Source organism: Solanum pennellii, chromosome 4 (assembly GCF_001406875.1).
Source record: "Solanum pennellii chromosome 4, SPENNV200".
NCBI classification, from domain to species: Eukaryota; Viridiplantae; Streptophyta; class Magnoliopsida; order Solanales; family Solanaceae; genus Solanum; species Solanum pennellii.
The window spans coordinates 76,881,705-76,904,323 of record NC_028640.1 but is presented as its reverse complement, the minus strand read 5'-3'; the positions used below and the strand labels follow the sequence as shown (position 1 = coordinate 76,904,323).

The 22,619-nt window shown below is 30.9% G+C and overlaps 4 protein-coding genes across 4 annotated transcripts in view; 3 read left to right on the top strand and 1 right to left on the bottom strand.

Annotated features, from left to right (window-relative positions):
• LOC107017377 (transport and Golgi organization 2 homolog) overlaps window positions 1-2,085 on the bottom strand; it is a 4,037-nt gene extending 1,952 nt beyond the window's left edge. Inside the window, exon 1 of the mRNA XM_015217620.2 lies at window positions 1,736-2,085. Coding sequence (XP_015073106.1) covers window positions 1,736-2,002 — 267 coding nt within the window. The 5' untranslated portion in view covers window positions 2,003-2,085. The remainder of the gene's footprint in view (window positions 1-1,735) is intronic.
• A 5,278-nt stretch (window positions 2,086-7,363) lies between these two features.
• LOC107016150 lies at window positions 7,364-12,461 on the top strand. Its single transcript, XM_015216637.2, has 9 exons — window positions 7,364-7,808; window positions 8,262-8,298; window positions 8,396-8,474; window positions 8,593-8,638; window positions 8,715-8,813; window positions 10,157-10,225; window positions 10,300-10,633; window positions 10,711-10,865; window positions 11,357-12,461. Exons 1-9 carry the CDS (start codon window positions 7,425-7,427, stop codon window positions 12,149-12,151), a joined length of 1,998 nt encoding a protein of 665 aa, XP_015072123.1. The 5' UTR covers window positions 7,364-7,424; the 3' UTR covers window positions 12,152-12,461.
• A 641-nt stretch (window positions 12,462-13,102) lies between these two features.
• Window positions 13,103-14,902, top strand: LOC107017078 (glycosyltransferase family 92 protein RCOM_0530710-like). The gene has a single exon (XM_015217354.2). It carries the CDS (start codon window positions 13,186-13,188, stop codon window positions 14,806-14,808), a length of 1,623 nt encoding a protein of 540 aa, XP_015072840.1. The 5' UTR covers window positions 13,103-13,185; the 3' UTR covers window positions 14,809-14,902.
• Window positions 14,903-18,248: 3,346 nt separating this feature from the next.
• LOC107018306 (probable serine/threonine-protein kinase PBL21) lies at window positions 18,249-22,380 on the top strand. Its single transcript, XM_015218762.2, has 5 exons — window positions 18,249-19,121; window positions 19,563-19,747; window positions 19,984-20,173; window positions 20,631-21,022; window positions 21,621-22,380. Exons 1-5 carry the CDS (start codon window positions 19,034-19,036, stop codon window positions 21,876-21,878), a joined length of 1,113 nt encoding a protein of 370 aa, XP_015074248.1. The 5' UTR covers window positions 18,249-19,033; the 3' UTR covers window positions 21,879-22,380.
• Window positions 22,381-22,619: the final 239 nt, after the last annotated feature.

Below are 22,619 nucleotides of genomic sequence, written 5' to 3'. Positions count from 1 at the left end.
ATAATTCAACTTTAATATGTTTGTAATACTTTTTTAATTTAAATTTAATTCATTTTGCAGTTTTTATGTCTCTTCATTTGTTACGATTATACTAGTTCTCTTCTAATAATTCAACTTTAATATGTTTGTATATTTTTAATTTAAATTTAATTCATTTTGCAGTTTTTTATGCCTCTTAATTTGTTACAATTATATTACTTCTCTAATTAACTATTGATATAAGTTTTATAGAGTCTAGAATAATTAATTATTATACGGAAAAAGGAAAAAAGAACAAAAGTAAATGGAGACAAAGCAACAACAAAAAAACAAGAAAGAAAGGACAACTGAAAGAAAGTAGGAAGAATGAAAGAAAGAAAGGAAAGGAAAAAAAATAGAGGGAGTGAGACAGAGAAAAGAGAAAGAAAGAAAAAAAAAAAAAAAGCGAAACATAGAAAAGAAGAAAGAAAAAAAAATGAAACGAAACATAGAAAAGAAGATAGAAAGAGTGAGACAGAAAAAAGGAAAAAAATTAAAAAGTTGCTATAAATGGTAATAAATGAAAAGTATCGCTAAAATCAGTAATTATTTATTAAAATGTATCAATTTATGCATTTTTTCCTTTAACAAATAAATATAAACTTTACGAAAAATCGCTTAAAATAACAAATTATTATTCAAACTAAATGTTATAATCATAGTTTGATTTAGTTGCAACTCGTAACAAATAGTTGTCATTCGCCTCTCTTCCTGAATTTCTCGTTGAGCAGTTTCTCCCTCGTCTCTTTCATTTTATACAAATACACATGTATAAAATGTGTTTGGTTTGTTTAAAGCGAGACAAAACTGTATATATACATATATTTTCCTCCCCAGAGAATCTCACTCGCCTCTCTCCCTTTACACAAAAATAAATGTATAAATTGTGTTTGTATTTTTATAAAGCTACAGAAAACTGCATATAATACATATATTTTCGTTTGCCTCTCTCTCTATAGAATCTCGCTCGCCACTCTCACTTTACACAAAAACAAATATATAAATTGTGTTTGTGTTTGCATAAAGCGAGATAAAAATTGCACATAAAAAAACAATTACGTATATTTTTATCATATACACTTATAATTATACAAAATACGAATATTTTCCTATCCAGTTTTCTGTTGTCTTTCGCTCTTTCTTGCTTTATACAAAGATAGATTACACAATAAATTCTTTTGGATATGTTAATATGTATATCGAAACAAATTATGCACTTGATTCTTTTGTATATGTAAACGAAATATACATATTAACAGCCGCAACAAACATATGGAGTGCAACTATACAAACTATAATTATAACATACAAATATGATTTTTGTGTTTATTAAATCTAAAATTTTACGATATTAATATTCTTTAAAATTAAGAATATACTACAATTTAAAATCTTTGATTTATTGATCATATATATACTCCAATAAGGACAAATTTTAACATTACTATTAATCATGATCAAAAAAATCAAATTCAAAATTTAATCTTGATAAACTCGGTTCCTCAAGTTTTTTAAGTACTCAACTTGTAATATCTTTGAAATTGCATATTCAAAATTGAATATTTATTGAAAGTTTATGACTATGATGCATATTTATGTTTTGTCTTAAAGACCTCTAGGTCTCGTCCTTCATATTACAAAACCAAAATGAAAGATCAAACATACTTTTTATATATTAACGTATAATACATTAACAATATAAAAAATTTAATCGTACCTGTAAAAATCGAACAGGTAGGTCACCTCTAGTTTTGGCATGAGGAAGTGTATGAAGTTCCAAAACATTAGTAAGAAAAGCCAATTTACCATTAGTTGAAGAAGCCAACCAAGTGCCACCACCAACTTCATCTTTGCCACCAACAATTTCTCCATCTTCCCACCAATGAACTTCCTTTGTTGGCCTATTATGATATTCATCTCTATTCAATAATAACACTAATGAATATCTACTATCTGCTTCCCAAATAAACACTACTATACACATGATGATTGATTATAACTATTTTATTGTTTCTATAAATAAAATCAAGAATAAGATGAAGATCATGTTAGTACTCACATGGTTTATATACTACTACTAGCTAGTCTCTCTTCATTCATTCTATTACGGCAATTTAAATTTTATAAATTTTAATAAATGTTTGATATAATTTAAAATATTAAATTCAGATAAATTCATTCTATTACGTCAATTTAAATTTTATAAATTTAATAAATGTTTAATATAATTAAAATATTAAATTCAGATAAATTTAAAATTGAGCTACCTATTTCTACTAGTGTGTATGTACTAGAAGCTACACAAATTAAAGTAATTAGGTGACGGCGGTATATTGTTTTTTAGAATAATATAACTTTTAGTCATATTATTTTAAAAATTGTAAATTAGTATGTTTATTATATATGTTGCAATTTTATTGAAATCTACGTAATTCAAAGCAGCTATTGTCGTAAAATTTTAAATTAATATTTACTTTTTTCATTTTATTTTATATATATGATATTATTTTTTATTTTAGTCAGTGTAAAAAAGAATGTCACATTTCTTTATATGGTAAGTATTTAAAGATACAATTCATTTTTTATCATTGTAGTTTCACTTAATTTTAAAGATAGTACTCTAATACATTTATGAGGAGAGAAAAAATTGAATGCACTTTTTAAAAAGGTAATTTAATAAATATTTCAAAATTTTTATTATTTTTTAAATTTTATATCTAATTAAATATGCCACATAAAATAAGACGAAAAAATTATTATATAATTAGTTTATCAAATTTTCACCACTACGTTAAATTACTTGAGTATTCTAAGAATAGGACGGCACAATAATTAATTACTAAAGTATATTTAAAATAACTTGAGTTTTGTTCTTGTTCTAGCTATGATTTACTTTTTACCAAATACTTTGCGCGCAAAATAATTAACAATTTTTATTTCTTAAAATTGTATTTGACTTTTTTTCTTCCCACTGGATATACATGAATTTAATTAGAAAAATAATGAGTTTGTCTATAGAGCAATTTGGATAAGTTTTAAACTGCTTATTTTGTCTACTAGATAATACTATTCAATATTTATTGTTGGCAAATTTTAATCAAACGATAAAATTATTTTCATGTGATTAAGTTATACGAATAAAATTTTATGAATCATTTAATCCAATGATGCTTTCAATATAATATTGTTCCTACTCAAAATTTAAATTCAAAATTTTTATATAAAGTAAAAGAATCTCGATCATAATCTAATAAGTGAAATAGAATTCGTTAATTATTTTGTGCACCTAATTTTACATATATGGCCAAAATGATCACAATACCACGATTGGTTCCTAGTTCAAGGTGATATTGTGATTCGATTTTACTCGATATCTGAATTTGTGATTTAGAATTTAATAAATTTTAATTAATAAAATTCGAATAAAATTATGAAACTGATCCTATTTAACCTATAAAATCTACTGTATAATTAGGAGCTAGTACAAATTAAACATCCCATGTGTGACAATTACTAAAGTTTGGTAATCAATCATTTTAATTTCTTCCTCTTTTGTTGCTGTATTGTTTTTGTACTTGAGTAGTTAGCACTACTACTTTTTCACTTAGCTTCTTTTCAACCAACTTGTCAGCTATTCATTAATCTGGCATAAAAATTAGAAAGTATTTCCTCTGTTTGAAAATTTAAAACCAAATAAAATTCTACTAAGATATTTTTATACTTTTTAGATTGATATTTATTGTAACTTATAGTATTATTTTCGCTGATTTTCATATTTAAAGCTTCTATCACTAGTGAAGTCGCATTAAAAATATCACCAAACATACAATTTTTTACCTCTACCTGTCTTATAGACAAACCTTCAAAGTTAAAAAAAAACTTAATAAATTTAATACTTTTTTAAAATAATGACATTTTTGACATTTTAACTAATATTTTTAAAATAGTGAATTTTTTACTGATTAAGCTATTGATTTTGACTAGTTTACAAATTTTTCCAAATTTAAAATCACTCGTATTCAAAATCATTTTTCGATAAATCAGCCATACTCAATAGTGTAATGGGCCTATCCATAATTCTCTTAGAAAAACCCACTTACAAGTAGTATCATTTTTGTTTGGATAAATTACTTAAATACACACCTTTATTTTTTATAATTTTCATTATTCCCTACTATTTTAAAATATCTCCAAAATCCCTTCTTTTCCTTTTAAATTCCATTGTTCTAGATACATTAAGTTTCACATTCAAGCACACGTTTCTATTCCTAATTTCACTCCCTTAATCCCTCCCTATTTCACTCCCTTTAACCTCTTCCTATTTTCACTCCCTCAATTTTTACTTCCTTCATTTTTTAATTTTCAGATTTATTCTCTCTCCATAAGATTTTTCAAGAACCAAGTAAGTTTTCGCTTCACAATTTTTTCCGAAGAACTACCAGATCTCCTCCCTTTCCACATTTACAAAATATATAAGGAAAAAGTGAAAGAGATGATGTATCCTCATTGCTCCTTGCAACATCATCGTTTCCAGGGATCCTCTTTTGCTGATGAAATCATTTTCCATTGTTGACAGTGAGACAAAGATACAGAAGTTGGTATAGAGCAAAGATAAAAGTGTAGGGGGATTTCTTGGTCATTTGTTTCTTTTTGCTTTCAACAGATCAGTTGTTGATTTTTTTTTTCTATTTTTGTAGTTCATCCTTTATAATACATATGATTTCATATTTAATGTATCTAGTTGATTTTGTTTCTTAAACTAATGTATAATGCCTTCGTTGATTTTCAATGTAACTAGATGTGTATCATATAATACATATGCTTTGACACATGAACTAGATGTGTATCATATGATTTCCTATGTATCAAGGGTTTTTTAAATTTTTTATCATGTATCAGTGATTAATTTCAATAAATGCGCCATCAAGTGTGCTTGCTGATACATTTTGAATCAGTGTGTATAGTGTTTTAGATGATGCATTGATACATGAATTTGTTGTGTATCATAATATTTTCTATGTATCATGAGGTTTTGAAAATTGTTATAATGTATCATTAACTAAGTTTAATAACTGCGTCATCAACTGTGCTTGATGATACATATAGAATCAGTGTGTACAGTGTTTAGTCGATGCACTGATACATGTATTAGATATGTATCACATGTTATAATGTTTAGTCAATGCACTGATACATCAATATCCAACTCGGCTGCAATTGCTGCTTTGAGATTAGAAAACGAAATTGAATCTCCAACAACGATTCCGTCGATTTTGTAACTTTCATACTGCAATTCGTTCACCCAAATTCCGGAATGTCTCATCAAAATTGATGTATTCATCTTGAAAAATCCACAGTAACAACAATAAAATTACTGCAGTTCGAAATTTAACAGATTGTTCATAAAAAATGTATTCAAAATAGATGATATAATCTTTGATTTTCAAAATTTGAAATTAATATCCAATTACGTGCTGATTTAATGCTGATTGATGATCTGTTACCATAAATTAAGCTGTTTTAGTTAACAAGATTAAATGTACCGTTTTTTCCCCATTTTTTTTCTTAACAGTTTAAACTTACCATGTATCATTTACCATGTATCACTAGAGTCTAAAGTATCACGGCACAACAATTTTAAGGGATTTTTAGTAAATACTAAATTTATCGGGACAGAGTGTAATTATTGAATTACACTATGGAATTCCTTAAATTTTTACTTTTTGTTTGGGCTGAGATGATTTTCAGCCCAATACTAATTTGAAAGTGTTATGAATGAAAATGGCCCAGAAGTCATCTTTTCCTAATTAATGTGATTATTTTTAGTTTTATTTTTATAACCACACATTCATCTAATCCTATTCACATCTCTACAACACTCATTTCAACTTCAAAACACACACTTTAAATCATACTATAGAAATAAATTATCATATTATTTAATATACACATTAAAAACATTTCCCTCGTTTTAGCTAATGTGATTTCATTTTCTACTTCTAAAAAATATGTACTTCATCTCTATATTTATAAGTACATACTTTTCACTCCTATAAGCATATGAATGTTTAACATAATTAATAGAAATATCCCAAAATTTTCCAATTTTTTGTTTTGTTTCTTCAGAATCAAATATATATTCTTATAATAAATACTAGTAAGCAGTGATCGTGGTATTCATCATGTAATTTCTTATCTTTATATATTTACATGATTTCTATTTTGTCACAATTTCTTCATTTTCATTTTTTTTCCAACTTACTTTAAAAAATATAATATTTTTAAAATCAACGATCTATCAAAAACAACGTTTTTATATTCAAAACAAAAGTAAACTTATGTAGACTCTATATTCCAGCTCCACATACAAAATAATGCGTTTTGTTTTTGAAATTGAGTTGGTAAAAAAAGAAAAAATAAACAAACAAGGCGTCACGAGTTATAACACGCATGACTCGTGAGTAGGGGTGAGCATAGTATGATATATATCGAATATCATTTTGTAAAATCAAACAAATTACTGAATACTACATCGTAAAATACTAAAATCAAAATTAAACATATCAAACAACACCGAACTAATATAATATAATATAATAATATAATATTTTATATATCAAATATAAAAAATACAGTATCAAAATTATACTTTTCATTCCTATGAGCAAATGAATGTTTAACATAATTAATAGGAATATCCTAAAATTTCCAATTTTTTGTTTTGTTCCTTCCAAATCAAATATAGATCCTTATAATAAATATATTAGTAATTGTGATATTGATCATGTAAGTTTTTATCTTTAAATATCTTAATTATCTATAATTTTTGTTAATGCATAATCGAGATGGTACTTTTATATATTAACATAATTTCTATTTTGTCATAATTTCTTCAATTACTTTAAAATATATATCATTTTTTAATTCTACGATCTATAAAAATTAATATTTTTATATCCAAAATAAAAATAAAATTTATGTACACTCTATCTTCCGACCTCACATACAAAATTACGTGTCGTTTTAAAAATTGAGTTGGTAATCAAACAAACAAGGCACTATGAGGAGTCACGAGTTATAACACGCGTGACTCGTGAGTAGGAGTGTGAATGGTATGATAAATATCGAATATCACATCGTAAAATATCAAAATTGAAATTAAATATACTAAATAATACTGAACTAATATAATATAATAATAATATAGTATTTTAGATATGAAATACTGAAAATATAGTATCAAAATTTTTAAATACCGTAACATAAACAAAACAATTGTTTTGTCATATTAATGTAACGCCTGATTCACGCGTTACCTTCAAAAAAAAAATATTTTAATTTTAAATAACAAAACAAACAAAAGTTAGTATAGAGAGAGAAAAAAAGTAGTAAGAAGAAATTGTTTTATGGGTAAAGTAACAAAAACAAGAAGAGAAACAGTAGCCATAGCCATAGCCATGGAAACGAAGGGGAAGAAGAAGAAAGGAAGACCATCTTTAGCAGATCTCAGAAAAAGGGAAATCATTAGTAATAACGAGCCTTGTGTTGGTCGTCATTCTTGTCGCCGGAATTCTAATTTTGAGTCGGAAAAAGAAGACGAAGATGAAGATGAAAGGAAACAAAAGAAAGTGAAGCTCTTTGTTCGTTTACCTCAACAATCAAATCAGAATCAGACCCAACATTTGGAGAATTCATCTTCTGCTGCCGAATCAGAATCTGAATTAGGCGATAATCACCAGGCGTCGATTGAAACAATGAAAATCAGCTCCGGCGACGCTCTTCCTGAGCAGGTGCCCAATCTTTTTTTTTTTTGAAGGGGAATTTTAATTTATTCAAAATTATAATTATAACAAGCTAATTGAATGTATTTCTATTTATGGGAAAAAAAGATGGTTCTTCTTTTTTATTGAGATCTCCCTGTGTTTTCTTTATTCTGTCTACATTTTTATATAAAGACTTGATTTTTACTTATTTTCTAAAAAAATGGATTTGGGTACTTTCTTTTGTATATGAATACTTCTTCTTCATCACCATCACTTGTTGAGAGAGTTGAAAGATTGGTCTTTTTTTTCTTTTTTCAGTTAGTTTTAGTTGTACTTGATGTGTCTTTTTGTGGAGACATTTTGCTCTAGCATCAATTTCAAAGACACCCCTTTACTGTAACTTTCAGTTTTGATGTATCTTTTAGGTACCTACTTTATAATAATTGTGCTAAGAATATGTATGTTGTGTTAAATTTACAGGAAGAAAGACCTTTGACAGTGACAGACGCTCAACATGGTTACAATCTAATCCCTTTCAACATTCTCGAAATTGACAGAAAAAGAAAAAAATATTTTTTTATGAATTTAATTTGTTGATGTTTATTCGTGGACAGAATCCCCATTGGTGTCTGGACCCACAACACCTTTGCCAGACAAAAAAATATTGGTGTTCATTCTTGACAGACTTCAAAAGTATGTTTTTTCCTTTTCTCTATGGATATTACTATTTATTTCATGTACTTGGGCTGTTTCTTTTGGTTTCATATTGTGTACTTAAGTACTATTATTTTTTTCTTTAATACAAATGCAGGAAGGACACTTATGGTGTATTCTCTGATCCCGTTGATTCGAACGAGGTACATTTCTAAAGGTGTTGAGTCGTGTTGAAATGTAACTATATCCTCTGTAGATGTTGAAATAGTTTCCTTGCAGCTACCTGATTATCATGAGATTATAAAGCATCCGATGGATTTTGGAACCTTAAGAAAGAAACTTGATGGAGGGCTCTACTCAAACCTGGAAGAGTTGGAGGTCAGTTAAAGATTTGCCAAGCTGAACTTTGTGGCGCTATTGCTTGTATTTGGATTGTTATGGATTCAGTTTGGGTGACACCTTTCATTATCGATTGATTTGAAGTACCTACATTTGCGGTTTGAGTTGAGAGCATCTCCCTCAACTTTCCTGTTAGTATAATTTGATTTGGTTACAAATGGTTGGAGAATTTGTTAAAAATAATAATAAAAAAAGCTAAAGAAAAATATCTGAAATGTTTGAGTTTAGAGAAAAGTGAAAATAGTTGGCATGTTTAACATTTGTAATAGGAAAAGATGGAAATCTAGGTGAATTTTCCTAAAGATACCAGAGGAATACTTCTTTTTGGATTTCGATGGTCAAGTCTAGTGTTTAACAGTATTCTGTTACAGTAGGAAATTACAATATTAGCACCCTTCTTAAGATGTGCATGAACAACTGCAGGCATGACTTGTCGTCGAGACTCCTCCCCCAAATTAAGGGATTCGACGACTTCTGCACTAAAGCTCACGATGTGGATTCGAATCACTTCTCCTTATTGTCGTGAGCGGGTCTTTCGTCCTCCTCATTCTGAAGCTTAATGGACTTGTTTCTTTTTCTCTCTTTGTTTAGTTTGTCTTCTTTCTTGGTGTGATCAGCCTTTTATGTAAAATCATTTGACTTAATCTTTGAGAGTCCAATTCTTATTGATCTCTTTCATTATTTGAAATTCATGTATTTTTTTCGTCTTTAGCCTCGTGAGTTGGTTCTTGCTGAAGAAGTCAAACTGTATCTAATATTTTGCCGTCTACATTTGGTACTTGCTTGCTGGTGAATGGATACTCTATGTTGCCAGCACATATTCTTCTCTTTGATGGTTCCTTAAGGTGACCAATTTGTTGATAGCAGTGTGCTAGAATAGATAAAGAGCTACCTAGTGGAATAAAAAGCAAAGCAAAAAAGGTAATCCTAAGATGTAAAAATACACCAGCACATTTTTAATGTTACACATCAATTAAACTGTACCCTTATCAAACGAAAGAATTATAATGAAGGCCAAGAGAAGATGGCATAATATACACATGTCTCGACATTGAAAGTAATAAGGATTTGAAAAGTTATGTTGTTTTACAAATAAATTCACTAGATAAAGTAAAGTTTGTTGAATTTATGCCGAGATCTTTTCATATTCTTGCTTCATATGTTCATTTGTGATTTGTCTATCTCTTCTATATATTATTTGGGTGTGATATTGGTCAGTAGAAGGGGAATTGGTTCATGTTCCCACCTCTGAAAAATTATTGTTGGAGTATAAACAATTGAATATAATGTTGATATCATTGACACTATTATGATTTATGTAGGCTGATGTTTTCTTGATATGTTCAAATGCAATGCAGTATAATGCCGCAGATACAGTTTACTATCGACAGGTTTGTTTAGCATCTCTCTACTCCTTCTCTTGTCTTTCATTGTTTCCGAATATTCTTAATACTTTCTGCTGTAGGCACGATCCATTCAAGATCTGGCGAGAAGAGATTTTGAAAACTTGAGGCATGAAGGAGAGGATGGTGCGCCACAGCCTAAGGTAGTTCGTAGAGGCCGTCCTCCAAGCAAAAACCTCAAAAAGTCTGTTGAAAATTCACCTACAGATAGTGTTGTCCCTGAGCATTCTTCAGGTGCTACTCTTGCTAGTGGAGATGACAAAGCTATTGGATCTAGTTCTTATAATCTAAGAAGGGGACCTACGCTTTCTACTACTGATGCATCTTTTGCCCATCGCTCGCGTAATGGTGAAAACTACTTTGATTGGTCAACTGATTGGAATAATGAGTTTCCAGGTTTCAACCTAACAGCATGTTCGATTCTCTTCAACTTTTTTAAAGATAAAAACGACTAATTACCTTGTTGCTTACAGCTAATATCTTGAAGGCTGACATGAAGTATGGAAAGAAACATTTTTCTATTAATGAGAACAGGCGTGACACATACCAACAGTTCAATCCTTCAGCTTCTTATAAGGAGTCATCTGTCCTATGGAATACTGATCGTGGCATGAAGCAGTTAATGACTGTATGTGCTAAAAACTTACACTACTACTTTTCTATTTTTTATGTTTTCTTGACAGTCAAAGAATAGGGAATACTTGGCTTTTGTCTTTCATTGAATTACACATTTCTATCTGTTATTATTAATTGATAATTTAGAAAAATTTAAATGAGAACTAACCGATGAATTACTTTACTTAAAATCAAGAAAAGTGTGTCCAATTTTATCTTATACATACTGTCCCACTTTCTTTGTCCAATTTTACATGGACTTTTATATAATTTACATTTCCATATTTAGTTTACCACATAGAACATGTCTGGATAAGTCAAACATCTAGAGATGACTGGTTTTCTACCAGATCTTGTATCGTTCTTTAGTTTGTCGTCATCTCCGTCCTTCTCAGACCCCCTTAAAAGTGTCTGCCAACACAAAAACTTTTTTATGTGCTTACAGAGATGTTACATTAGTTTTTGTTTTACCCAGACTAAAAATGTCATTTGACTCTATTACAGGTAGGTGTTCACGTGGAGCAGCATGCTTATGCGAGAAGCCTTGCAAGATTTGCTGCAAATCTTGGGCCTGTTGTTTGGGAAGTGGCTTCTAAAAAGTTAGAAAATATTTTGCCTCTCGGAGTAAAGTTTGGTCCTGGATGGGTGGGAGAAGATGGAGGGCCAATAGAGTCGTCCGCTTGTCCAACAGAGATCCAAAAGTTATTAGATAATTCGATAGCTGATCCCCATTCTAATAGACCAGTTACACCAACACCTCTTGGATCAAGTTCTGCTGTAATGTGCAAGCCTTCTGCTGAAATCTTTGAAGCTTTCAAGAGACTGAATAGTCAACATGAACTTACCAGACAAGATTCTGGTGATGGAGGTTTTTCATGGTTAAATCTCCTGTCTACCCCAGCTCCACATAAAGCTTTCCTTCAACCAAGAAAGGATTTCAATGGCATGTTTGGGCAGGTGGAGTTGTCAAGGTTTTCTGCATCTAATGGACAGTCAGGCCTACAAGAGGCATCTAGGCCTAATCAGGTACTTGGAGGTATGCTTTGTGGAAGAGAGAATCCATTTCATCCAAACAATGTTGCTTCAGCAGAAAACAAGCTATTAGAAAGCTGGGCAACATTGTATTCTGGAAATTCATCATCACAAGGTAAGAATCCTGATTTTTGTAAAGAACAGAATGTGAGGCTTCTTGGTGAATCAGGGTCTGCATCTTCGATTCAGCAGAGGAGTAGAGTGTCGATTCCACCTGACCTGAATGTACAAGTCCAGACATCCGGCTCTCCTAGTGCTAGTTTATAGATTGGATCCTCGCAACAGCCAGATTTACCATTACAACTATAATTTTTACTAAGCACTGTTGTTCTCGAACGAGATAGAACACATGTTTCTATGATTGACAGTTGCCTAAAATTCAAGGCTTCATTGTATTAGGAGCTTAAGGAGAAAAATGTGTTCAAATTTTTAGAGTAGAGATGGGATTTTCTTATGTAAGATTTGAAATTTTGAACCCATGATCCAAATAGAACAAGTGATCATTGACTGGTTTATCCAACTGCAGAATATATTCTGTAATTTGTGACAGCAATAATCTTCTTTCCATCAGGGCATACATTATTTGCTTTTCACATCAAATTTGTTCCTAAATTAAAAGATGGACCTTTGCATTTTTTTGTTCTCATTTCTTGAATCATGTTACTCAAAATAATAGTTCTCGTAGTGTGATTTCAATGGAATGCAGGTAGACCTTATCATTATTTTTGGGAACTCAAAATTTTTACTTTTTGTTTGCAAAATAATATTACTAAGATGATAAACATCCTACGACGCACCAAAGAAGCAAAAAGGTGGAAGCATTCGATGAAGTTGCTTGGATGATCCTCGAGACACCAAGGGGCGCTAAAAGCTCGGAGCTTCTAAAGAGAAGTTGCTCAGATGATAAAACACCCCTCAAGCTACAAAGAGAGAAAAAGGGTAAAAAGAAATGATATTACTAAACTCCAATAAACATTATTACAAGCATCTACCAATTAAATTTCAGCATTTATTATGTTTCATTCATTGACCAACTAAATTTTCAGTTTTAATTTAAGAATTGCACTAATAAATATTACATAGACCATAATTTGAATCCTAATGCTTAAACATTCAATTACTACTATTCTAAATCAAGATTAGCAATAACAAATTACTACTTAAAGCAGCCACAATCCTTTTATATAAACTTTATAGTAAAACAGAATGTTGGTAACTTAGTAGATACTGAAATTAAATTCTTCAATTATAAAAAGGCTAAATCTCCTCCTTTCTTCTTCAATTGAAATTCCACCATTTTAATGGCTGGAAAATTAATTCGTTGCAATTTTCTTTACATCTTTACTTTCTTCATCTTCTTCGTTACTCTCTATCTCCATTTTCTTCGAAATGATTTCTCTGTTGTTTTCTCCGATCAATTTTATCCCACCACTATAACTTCCTCCATAGCCAATTTAGTTCTTCATGAAAATTTCCCCTTTTCATCGTTTCCTATTCCATCTGTTTCAATTCTCATGCCTGATTGGGAAATCTATGTCATCATTGACTACCCCTATTTTCACCAATCTGATTTTTACTGTGTTTTTGATACCGGAGAGGAAACTCCGGCGGTTCCTGTAGCAGAGCTTCCATTTCCGCCGAGGTCGGTGCTCAAGTGTGATTTCCCAAAAATGGCTCGCCGGATTTCGCCTTTTAAGCAACCCAGGTTAAGGGGTTCTTCTGTAAATGGTTATTACCGGAATGCACCTTCGCCGGAGCTGTTACAGTGGACTTTTCTCGTTTATGATTCTCTTACAACTGATAACGACGTCGTTTTATTCGTTAAAGGGTTGAATAAACGCCGAGGCAACAATCGTAAACCGGCAGAACTCACTTGCATTTTCGGAGACGCCGTGAGAACCGCCGTGACAAGCTCAGTACAAGAAGTTTTCCGGTGCAAACCGCCGGATAATTTAGCCGGGAAAGAACCGATCAAAGTTTCAATTGAAATTGCAGGGCCCACTCCGGAAGTGGTCCCTAGCATAGCTTATTATACGCCGCCACGTTTAATTTCTAGCCAAAAAAAGGCCAAGTTATGTGCTTGTACAATGGTGTACAATGTGGCTAAATTCTTAAGAGAATGGATTTTGTATCACTCAAGAATTGGAGTTGAAAAATTCATACTATATGATAATGGAAGTGATGATAATTTAGCCACAATAGTTAATGAGTTAGTTGAAGAAGGCTATGATGTGAAAACTCATTTTTGGGTATGGCCAAAAACTCAAGAAGGTGGTTTTTCCCATAGTGTTATTTTTGCAAAGGATTCATGTTCATGGATGATATACATTGATATTGATGAATTTGTATATTCTCCATCATGGTCTAATTTAACTCAACCATCCACATCATTGTTACCTTCAATGTTACCAAATTTAGAAGAAGGGGACGACATTGCACAAATTACCATCCCTTGTTATGAATTCGGTCCATCGAATCAAAAGGAACATCCAACGACAGGAGTGATACAAGGATACAACTGTAGGATGAGAAAAGAGAATCGACACAAGTCTATAGTGTTATTGTCTGCCGTGGATGACTCTTTGCTCAACGTGATTCATCATTTTAAGTTGAAGACGGGGTACAACGTGAAGAAATTGAATGTTTTTGAAATGGTGGTGAATCATTACAAGTTTCAAGCTTGGCCTGAGTTTAAGGCTAAGTTTAGGAGGAGGGTGTCAACTTATGTTGTTGATTGGACTAAACCATCGAACCTTGGTTCGAATGACCGGACTCCAGGATTAGGGTACAACCCCATTGAGCCTATAGGTTGGAAGAGCAAGTTTTGTGAGGTATATGATAATGGTTTAAAAGATTTGACACATACATGGTCTATAGTCGAGTTTGTTGCTCCATCAGAGTACCAAATGCCTTGGTTGAAATAAGTCATTTTAAATGTTTTCAAAGTTGTGTAGACATAGGTTCAAAATATGAGTTGACCAATATTAATAGTGAATTGAGTTGTTATAACATGTTTTACTAATTGTGACATTAGAATTTTTCATTGATAGGATTCAACATAGTAAAAATAGTTTTTCTTTGATTCTTTAGAGTAAGTTGTTGTAGTTGCGCCGCTCTTATTATAATTAAGCCTATGTTTTAAACTATAAACTATAGTGATTCCCATTATTGAATTGGCTCTTTATTACTATTACTACTACTTAATTAGACCCTAAAGTTAATTAATATGGTGTGATAAATATTATAAGTAACATGAAACAGGGAAATGTCTTCTTTAATATTAAGGAACATGAAACATGAAATAATGGATATAGTAATGTCAATTAGTCTCTAACATAGCATATGCATAATTTTAAAACTCAAGAAATCTGAGAAAAAAAATAAGAAATTTGTAGAACAATAAATGAAAGAGAAATATGTAAGTTAGGTCTAGAAGTAGAAATGGTCGCATAATTTAAGATAACTATTTTAGGAAAAAATAATTTGATATGGAAGGGAGTATTTGATGTACCATGTGATGGATGCAAAGAATATTGTTTAGTGATAGAAAGAAGTCAAGAACAATAGCATGCATTATGGGGAGGTACTTCAATTGTACATAAAGTTGCAAATTCCTACAAACTTTATGCTAACTTGTAGGAGTTCATTTTAGACTTTTTAGCTCTCTTTTTTCTGCCTAATAGTTCACTTCACTCTCTCAAAAGTGGATCTTATCCTTTGATTGTGCAAAAAGTTTGGTCCCCTCAAGTATAGACTTTTGGTTTTTCAATGTAATTCTACTTCAAAAATAAACCAACTCGATAATTCGATTTTTTTTTATTATTAATGATTTGATTCAGTCATAATTGATTAGGTCTACTGTTAACAAAAAAATGTCAAACAATACCAAATCATCCCAACATTACAAGTACAAAATGATTTGGTTTGATATTTGAAAAAATTCGATAACCTAATTCATGTACATTCGTATATCTTACCCTCTTCAGACACCAAATACAAAATTATACTGAATATGATATTGTTTGTCGGATTGTTATGCTAAATCAAGCAAGTATAACTCAAAGTGTTAATTTGATTGAAGTGAATTATAACAATATAAACAAAAGGGAAAAGGGTCTGATATACCCCTCAACTTTGTCATTTAGAGCTGATATACCCCTTGTTATGAAAGTGGATCATATATACCTCTACTTGTAAACAAATGGCTCACATATTCCCTTTTCCTCTAACGGAAAATAAAAAAAATAATTTTAATCTAAATTTTTATTATTTTTTTCTAAAAAATATAATCCCATAGAGTAAATTTAATCCTCGTTAAACATATTTTCTTTGACTTTTTTTTTTCAATGACTAATTTATAATTATTATTTTGATAATCAAATTTATTTATATTTCACCAATATTCTTGTAAAACTTATTGTAGATGACCAAATTTTTTCTTCGAATACGAAATTAAATTACAATACGCACAAAAAAATAGTTTAATTTTTTTTTCTCTTTAAAATAAGGAATGAAAGAAAAAAACAAAATAAGAATAAGAAACTCAAATAATTATAATAAAAGAAGTCAAAAAATAACTTATGTATGAACAAAATTAAAAATATACCTTGAACTTTGATAGAAGAATCATATATACCCCTAAATAATTTTTTTAAAAAAATTTAGAAGTAATAAATATAAATTTAAAACTAATTTTTTAACTTCCGTTAAATGAAGGGTATATGTGAGCCATTTTGTAACGGCAGGGGTATATGTGAGCCATTTGTTTACAAGTAGGGGTATATATGAGTCACTTTCATGACAAGGGGTATATCAGCTCTAAATGACAAAATTGAGGGGTATATCAGACCCTTTTTCCTAAACAAAAAAAAACATCTTATCATTGGGCCATGTTTTGATTTGTTAACTCTTTTACATGGGGCCTTTCCATGCTGTACTAGACCAATATCTAGAGGCCCAATTAACTCACTCCTTTGTACATTACGGCTCAAAGATCAAAACCAAATTAGATTTAGGCTTACTTCAACCATCTTAACAGTTAGTGTGCAGCCCAATTTGCACCATATCACCTCTAAACAATTACATGGGCCTAAGTGTACATATATCCGATTTTGAGATCATCATTTAAGATATATTATTACCACGTAAAATTTACAAGTCTTATCGACTTCGAGAAATGGAAATATATACATTAAATAGTGATGTCCAAGTATGGTCCAACATGAAATTCTTATTTTTATATGACCTTTTTCTTTTCTTTTGATTTTTCTGGAGGGCGATATCGCTATAGCTAATATTTTCTTATACATAATGATGATTGCACTCTCTGATGCAATTATTAAGTAAAATTGTGACCATCTCATATTAAAATTAAAGAAAATATTTTTTAAAACTCATTCTTCTAATTTTTTTTCTTCCATATTCTAGTTAGTATTTTATTCAAAATATATTCTAGCCCATACTTTTAGATAAGACAAAATCTTTAAGTTAGCTATATAATATATTAGAAAATGTATACAAATTTAACCTTATCTTGTACAAATAAAAAGATGACATTCACTCCAAAACAAGTAAAACCTTTCAAAATTTAAATATATCAGAAGCATCAAAATAAAAATTTAAAGGTAATATATTCCAATTGAATAAAATATAAAGTATGGTCCCATCTCCACCGAAATACTAGGGACCCAAAATTCCATGCAGAATCTATAACGGCGCTAACGCGTTTCTATATCATATATATTTATATATTCTTATTATTATGGTGAGAAAATGATTTGAAAAATATTTTAATTTTGATTAAAATTATTTTATAATATTAAATTTTATAAAATAAATTTTTTTATATTTTTTTAAAAGTGTATTTTAACATGTCAATGTGATACATTACAATTTAACATAATGTAATATTTATGATATTCACGTAGATATTTATATACCTTTAAAAATATACTATTAAATCAGGAGTGAATATCTTCCATAAAATTTATTATTACAATAATAATTTTTATTAAAGTTTAAATATGTTTCAGAGTGTTTTCCTTACTTATTATTATTCTAAACTATTTTTTAAAAACACAATATTCTTTCGTAAATAACTCCTTTTGCTAATAATATATTTTTATTTTTTCAACAATTTTTTAATTAAAATTTTGATATATAACATGTTTTCTTGAATCTTATCAAAATTTTTAGACAAATAAATCGATTTGTCGCAACAGTTGTCGGTAATTGAGGAAAAAATAGACCAATGAATGAGGGTAAATCCGTCATTTCATTTTCATTTCCCTCACCCAAACGTTTAAATGCTTTGCCATTGAAAACGACCTGCAACTATAATCAAAGAGTGAGCTTTAATGCCCCAATTTTTCATCTTTTGCTTTAATTAAATTTTTCTCACTTTAAATTCATACCCAAAAATCCCCATATGAAAAAGATTATTTTTTTTCAAAAAAAAAATTAAATTTTTTTTGGTGGGTGGGTGGTAAAGAAGGATTGCCGTTAAAGCTGGCGTTGAATGAGGAGCTGGAAGAATTTTGTCTGAATTTAGGATTTCTTTTACTTTATTTGTTGGTAGATTCTTGAAGATGACAAATATTTAGGACCTATTTTTGGTTTAGTGTTGTTTTTTTAGCTTGGTTTAGTTTTTGGCAAATTAAATTAAATTAGGATGGTTGAAAAAGTTAAGATTTTTCCCTTTTTCTCCTGTGTTTTGAACTGACTTTTTAGTCCTAGAAGATACTACCAAATACTATTTAGGACCCATTTTTGGTTCAATGTAATTTCATAATAATATTTTTAATTTTTTTGACTTTATTTATATTTGTTTGGTTGTCTTTATTGTATTTGCAGATCTATGAATGTGAAAGCTTCAATCTTTTTTCTCTAATATTTCTTTTTCTTGATAGAATAATTAGGTTTTTACATTTCTAGAAGGAAAAGGAATCGACCCTTTTGGTTCTTCTTTCTTCTGAGCTCCAAAAATCATTTTTTTTCTTGTTTATTTGGTCCTTTTAACTGTTTTGTTCATTTTGAAGCTCCTATATAGTAATTTAAGCAGGAATTCGAGGTGGGGTTTTGTGGTTTTTGAAAAATCTGTGCTTGGTTATGAAGTAAAATTGGCTAAAAAAAGCTTTTGAAGAAAAAAAAATGGGTTGCTTTTCTTGCATGAGGTTTAATCGAAAAGATGTAAGAGATTTTGATGAAGATATGGGTTCAAGATCCATCAAATCTTCAGGTTTGCTTCTTAGATTTTCCTTTGTTGTTATCTACTTTGATAAAAGATTCAATTTTTAGCTTTTGATACAATGTAGGAACTACTGTTATTGTATAGTTTTTGTTTATCATTACTCCGTTTTAATTTGTTTGTCTGTTTTTGACTGAAAAATTGGAATTAAAAAATTGGGTTAAAAGAAAACGAAAGAGACATTTTTCTTGAAATGGACTAGAAAGTAAGGTATACAAACAAATTGAAACGAAGGAAGTACTTTTTTTGGCTGTCACACAATGTTGTGTGTGTATATTACAATCTGTTCTTTTGATTCTAGAACTGTAAGGGTTGTTAGATACTTTGTTGTTAGTAATGTCTGAGATTTGAGTTGCATTTGAGAGATGGGGAGTTTGATCATGTGATGCTTTAGTTCATTGTATTGAATTATGGGTTTTTGTTCATGTTTAGGGAAAGGTATAAAAGGACGTTCTTTTGGAGGGAAAGGCGGGGATAGCAACAACCAGAAGGGTAATGTCGCGCGCAGTTTCACATTCAAAGAACTTGCCTTAGCAACCCAGAATTTCAGAGAAGCTAATCTTATTGGCGAAGGTGGTTTTGGAAGTGTGTACAAGGGCCGCCTTGAATCAGGCCTGGCAAGTTTTCTACTTCTGCAGGCATTTTGGCTTTTGATTTTCATAGCTTGCTAACTTTCTATTCCCTGAAAAGGTTTATTGTTTGTCATTCTATCTGTCCAAAAGAAACAGTGGAGGAGAATGTGTTGCATAGGTGGAAATTTGAATGCTATGTCCTAAAAAGATGAAAAAATTCTATGATAGGCTGCACTTGATGGCCGTTTATTGTTCCTCATGTGTTCTGATCTTGTAAACAGGTTGTTGCAATCAAACAACTTAATCTTGACGGCCTTCAAGGACACCAGGAGTTCATTGTGGAGGTCCTCATGTTGAGTTTATTACATCACAAAAATCTTGTTAACTTGACCGGATACTGCACTGATGGTGACCAAAGGCTCTTGATTTATGAGTTCATGCCAATGGGAAGCCTGGAGAATCATCTTTTTGGTAATTTGATTTCTTTCACAAGTAATATACCGGTTTGATTTCACTGCTTTGTTTATCCAAGTTTTGTTAGTCAAGCTGTTTTTCTTCCACTTGCTTCAAAGATGTTGAATCATGAGTCATGATCCTACGTCTGTGGAAGATTTTTTCATATTTTCAACTGCATTCTAGTACTATTATGGCTATATTACATGACATTAGCTTTTGCTTTCACAAGATGTCAAATGTGAAATTGAGATTACCTGTATTATATCTTCAGGATTGCTCTCATTGGTTACTGTAGTGGAAGGTGCTGGACAAGCTCATGTCCTATCTGTGTGCTTGTATTAGTATTTTGTTATGAGCGATGAATAATTTTTATATAATTTACTTATAATCAAATAGTATTTTGTTATAATTTTGTATTTATATTGCTTGATAGCACATTTCTCTGAACAGTATGTTACTATTGATATTGTAGATGTAGAACCAGGAAAGAAGCCACTGAGTTGGAGCACAAGACTTAAAATTGCTTCTGGTGCAGCTCATGGACTTGAATATCTTCATTGCAAAGCGAATCCCCCTGTTATTTACCGTGATTTGAAATCTTCAAACATATTGTTGGACAATGATTTCAACCCAAAACTGTCAGATTTTGGACTTGCAAAGTTGGGACCTGTCGGTGAAAACACCCATGTTTCGACGCGAGTGATGGGAACCTATGGATACTGTGCCCCTGAGTATGCCATGAGTGGAAAATTGACTCTGAAATCTGACATCTATAGTTTAGGTGTTGTGCTGTTGGAGTTAATAACAGGGCGAAAGGCTTATGACAACTCTAAAGAGGCTGGAGAACAGAACCTAGTTGTTTGGGTGAGTTTATATTATCTACTGTGCCTGCATTTTAATTTCTGTCTACTTATAGTTCCTGCTCAAATATTTTGCACTATGGTTTTCAGATTTTACAATCTATCTATATTCTATCGATAACTGTTATTGCTTGTTCATTGCCGTGTTTCGTCTATTTGAACTATGCTGTTGCACATTTTACTAACCAATCTTGTTAATTCTCTTCCTAACTTGCATGTTGAGCTTGTCAGTAGATTGGATCACAACCTGATTACAGTAGATTATTTACTGCTTTTTGTACTTCAATTGTTGTACTTTTTTTGTTTTAGTTACTGTGCATCCTTTTCCAAACTGCTTTTATATGTGTTTCATCGAGCCGAGGGTCTATTGGAAACAAGCACTCCACCTCCCGGATAAGGGTAAGGTTGTTGTTGGAGTTTGGTCAATTTCATAAGAATTTAAGCAAAGTAAGCTGCTTAAAGAGTTTAGCCGTCATCTCAACTGAAATAATAGCTCGTTGATGAAACTTTTGATCTTACTAAATTTTAAAGTAAAAGATGTTTTTATCTTTATCTGCTCCATCTAGGATTCTTGATCTGAGAAATTCTTCTCTTGGTTTCAGTCTCGTCCTTTCCTCAAGGACCGGAGAAAGTTTGTTCATATGGTTGATCCTTTGTTGAATGGTCAGTTTTCCGTGCGCTCTTTGCACCATGCAGTTGCAATTACTGCAATGTGTATCCAGGAGCAAGCCAGTTTTCGCCCCATCATCAGTGATATTGTTGTCGCACTTGACTATCTTGTCTCACAAGCAGAAAGCTCTGATTCGCAAGGAGGTGGTTCACAAACTGTAAAGCAAACACATGATCACAAGGATAATTGAACGTCAGTTAACAAATTCTGTTCCGTGTTAAAGCTTGTCCACATCAAATTTCTAAAGGTCACGATGAGAACTGCTGAGGAGTATTGAGGTAAGAAGACATCTCACATCCAATGCGCGTCCGCTGATTATGATGAACTGTAAAGAAGGTTGCACAAATTGTTAACAAAATATTGGTGTTAGGATTTTGTTTCTAGCAAAAGTAAGTTAAATATATATATATATATACCTGACCCTTTTAAGTGTGTTGGATTCGCCAAAGGTAGGTTGATGGAGATAGTTTAGAAACATTCTTTTACGTGTCTCTTGTCTACATATTTCCTTACTTCTCCTGTTTGGTTGGTGTGGATTGAGGAAGTTCCCATTTCTTATACAAACTTTGTAGTTGATATGTGAATATATATGTGAAGATGTCTTCAGGATGATCATTTTAATCATATACCTTGAAATACGAAACGCGATTGTGGACCGGAGATTGTAATGGAAAGACTAGTTTTATCCTGCATACATCTTCTCTTGATGGGGGCAGAAAGTTGTACAACAACCTTCTATGTGTTGTCCAACTAGTTCTTTGTCTTCCTTTTGTTGGGGGTTATCTTGTTCTGTTTTACTCTTCAAGTCAAGGAAATATTACTCTTTTTTCCTTTTTTAACAACTGCGGTGTTTGCGCCAGACTAATTCTACGAGGTACCTAACTTACATATGGCTAATTATGGACTTATTTGAACAGATGCAAGTTGTAGC

What these genes read in the sequence shown, in the direction of transcription:
- LOC107016150 (XM_015216637.2), top strand. Translation starts at nt 7,425, where the DNA reads ATGGGTAAAGTAACAAAAACAAGAAGAGAAACAGTAGCCATAGCCATA. An exon ending in ATCCCGTTGATTCGAACGAG is followed by an intron (nt 8,639 to 8,714) that starts GTACATTTCTAA and finishes GTTTCCTTGCAG; the next exon opens with CTACCTGATTATCATGAGAT. An exon ending in TTGGAATAATGAGTTTCCAG is followed by an intron (nt 10,634 to 10,710) that starts GTTTCAACCTAA and finishes TGTTGCTTACAG; the next exon opens with CTAATATCTTGAAGGCTGAC.
- LOC107017078 (XM_015217354.2), top strand. Translation starts at nt 13,186, where the DNA reads ATGGCTGGAAAATTAATTCGTTGCAATTTTCTTTACATCTTTACTTTC.
- LOC107018306 (XM_015218762.2), top strand. Translation starts at nt 19,034, where the DNA reads ATGGGTTGCTTTTCTTGCATGAGGTTTAATCGAAAAGATGTAAGAGAT. An exon ending in AAGATCCATCAAATCTTCAG is followed by an intron (nt 19,122 to 19,562) that starts GTTTGCTTCTTA and finishes GTTCATGTTTAG; the next exon opens with GGAAAGGTATAAAAGGACGT. An exon ending in AACAGAACCTAGTTGTTTGG is followed by an intron (nt 21,023 to 21,620) that starts GTGAGTTTATAT and finishes TCTTGGTTTCAG; the next exon opens with TCTCGTCCTTTCCTCAAGGA.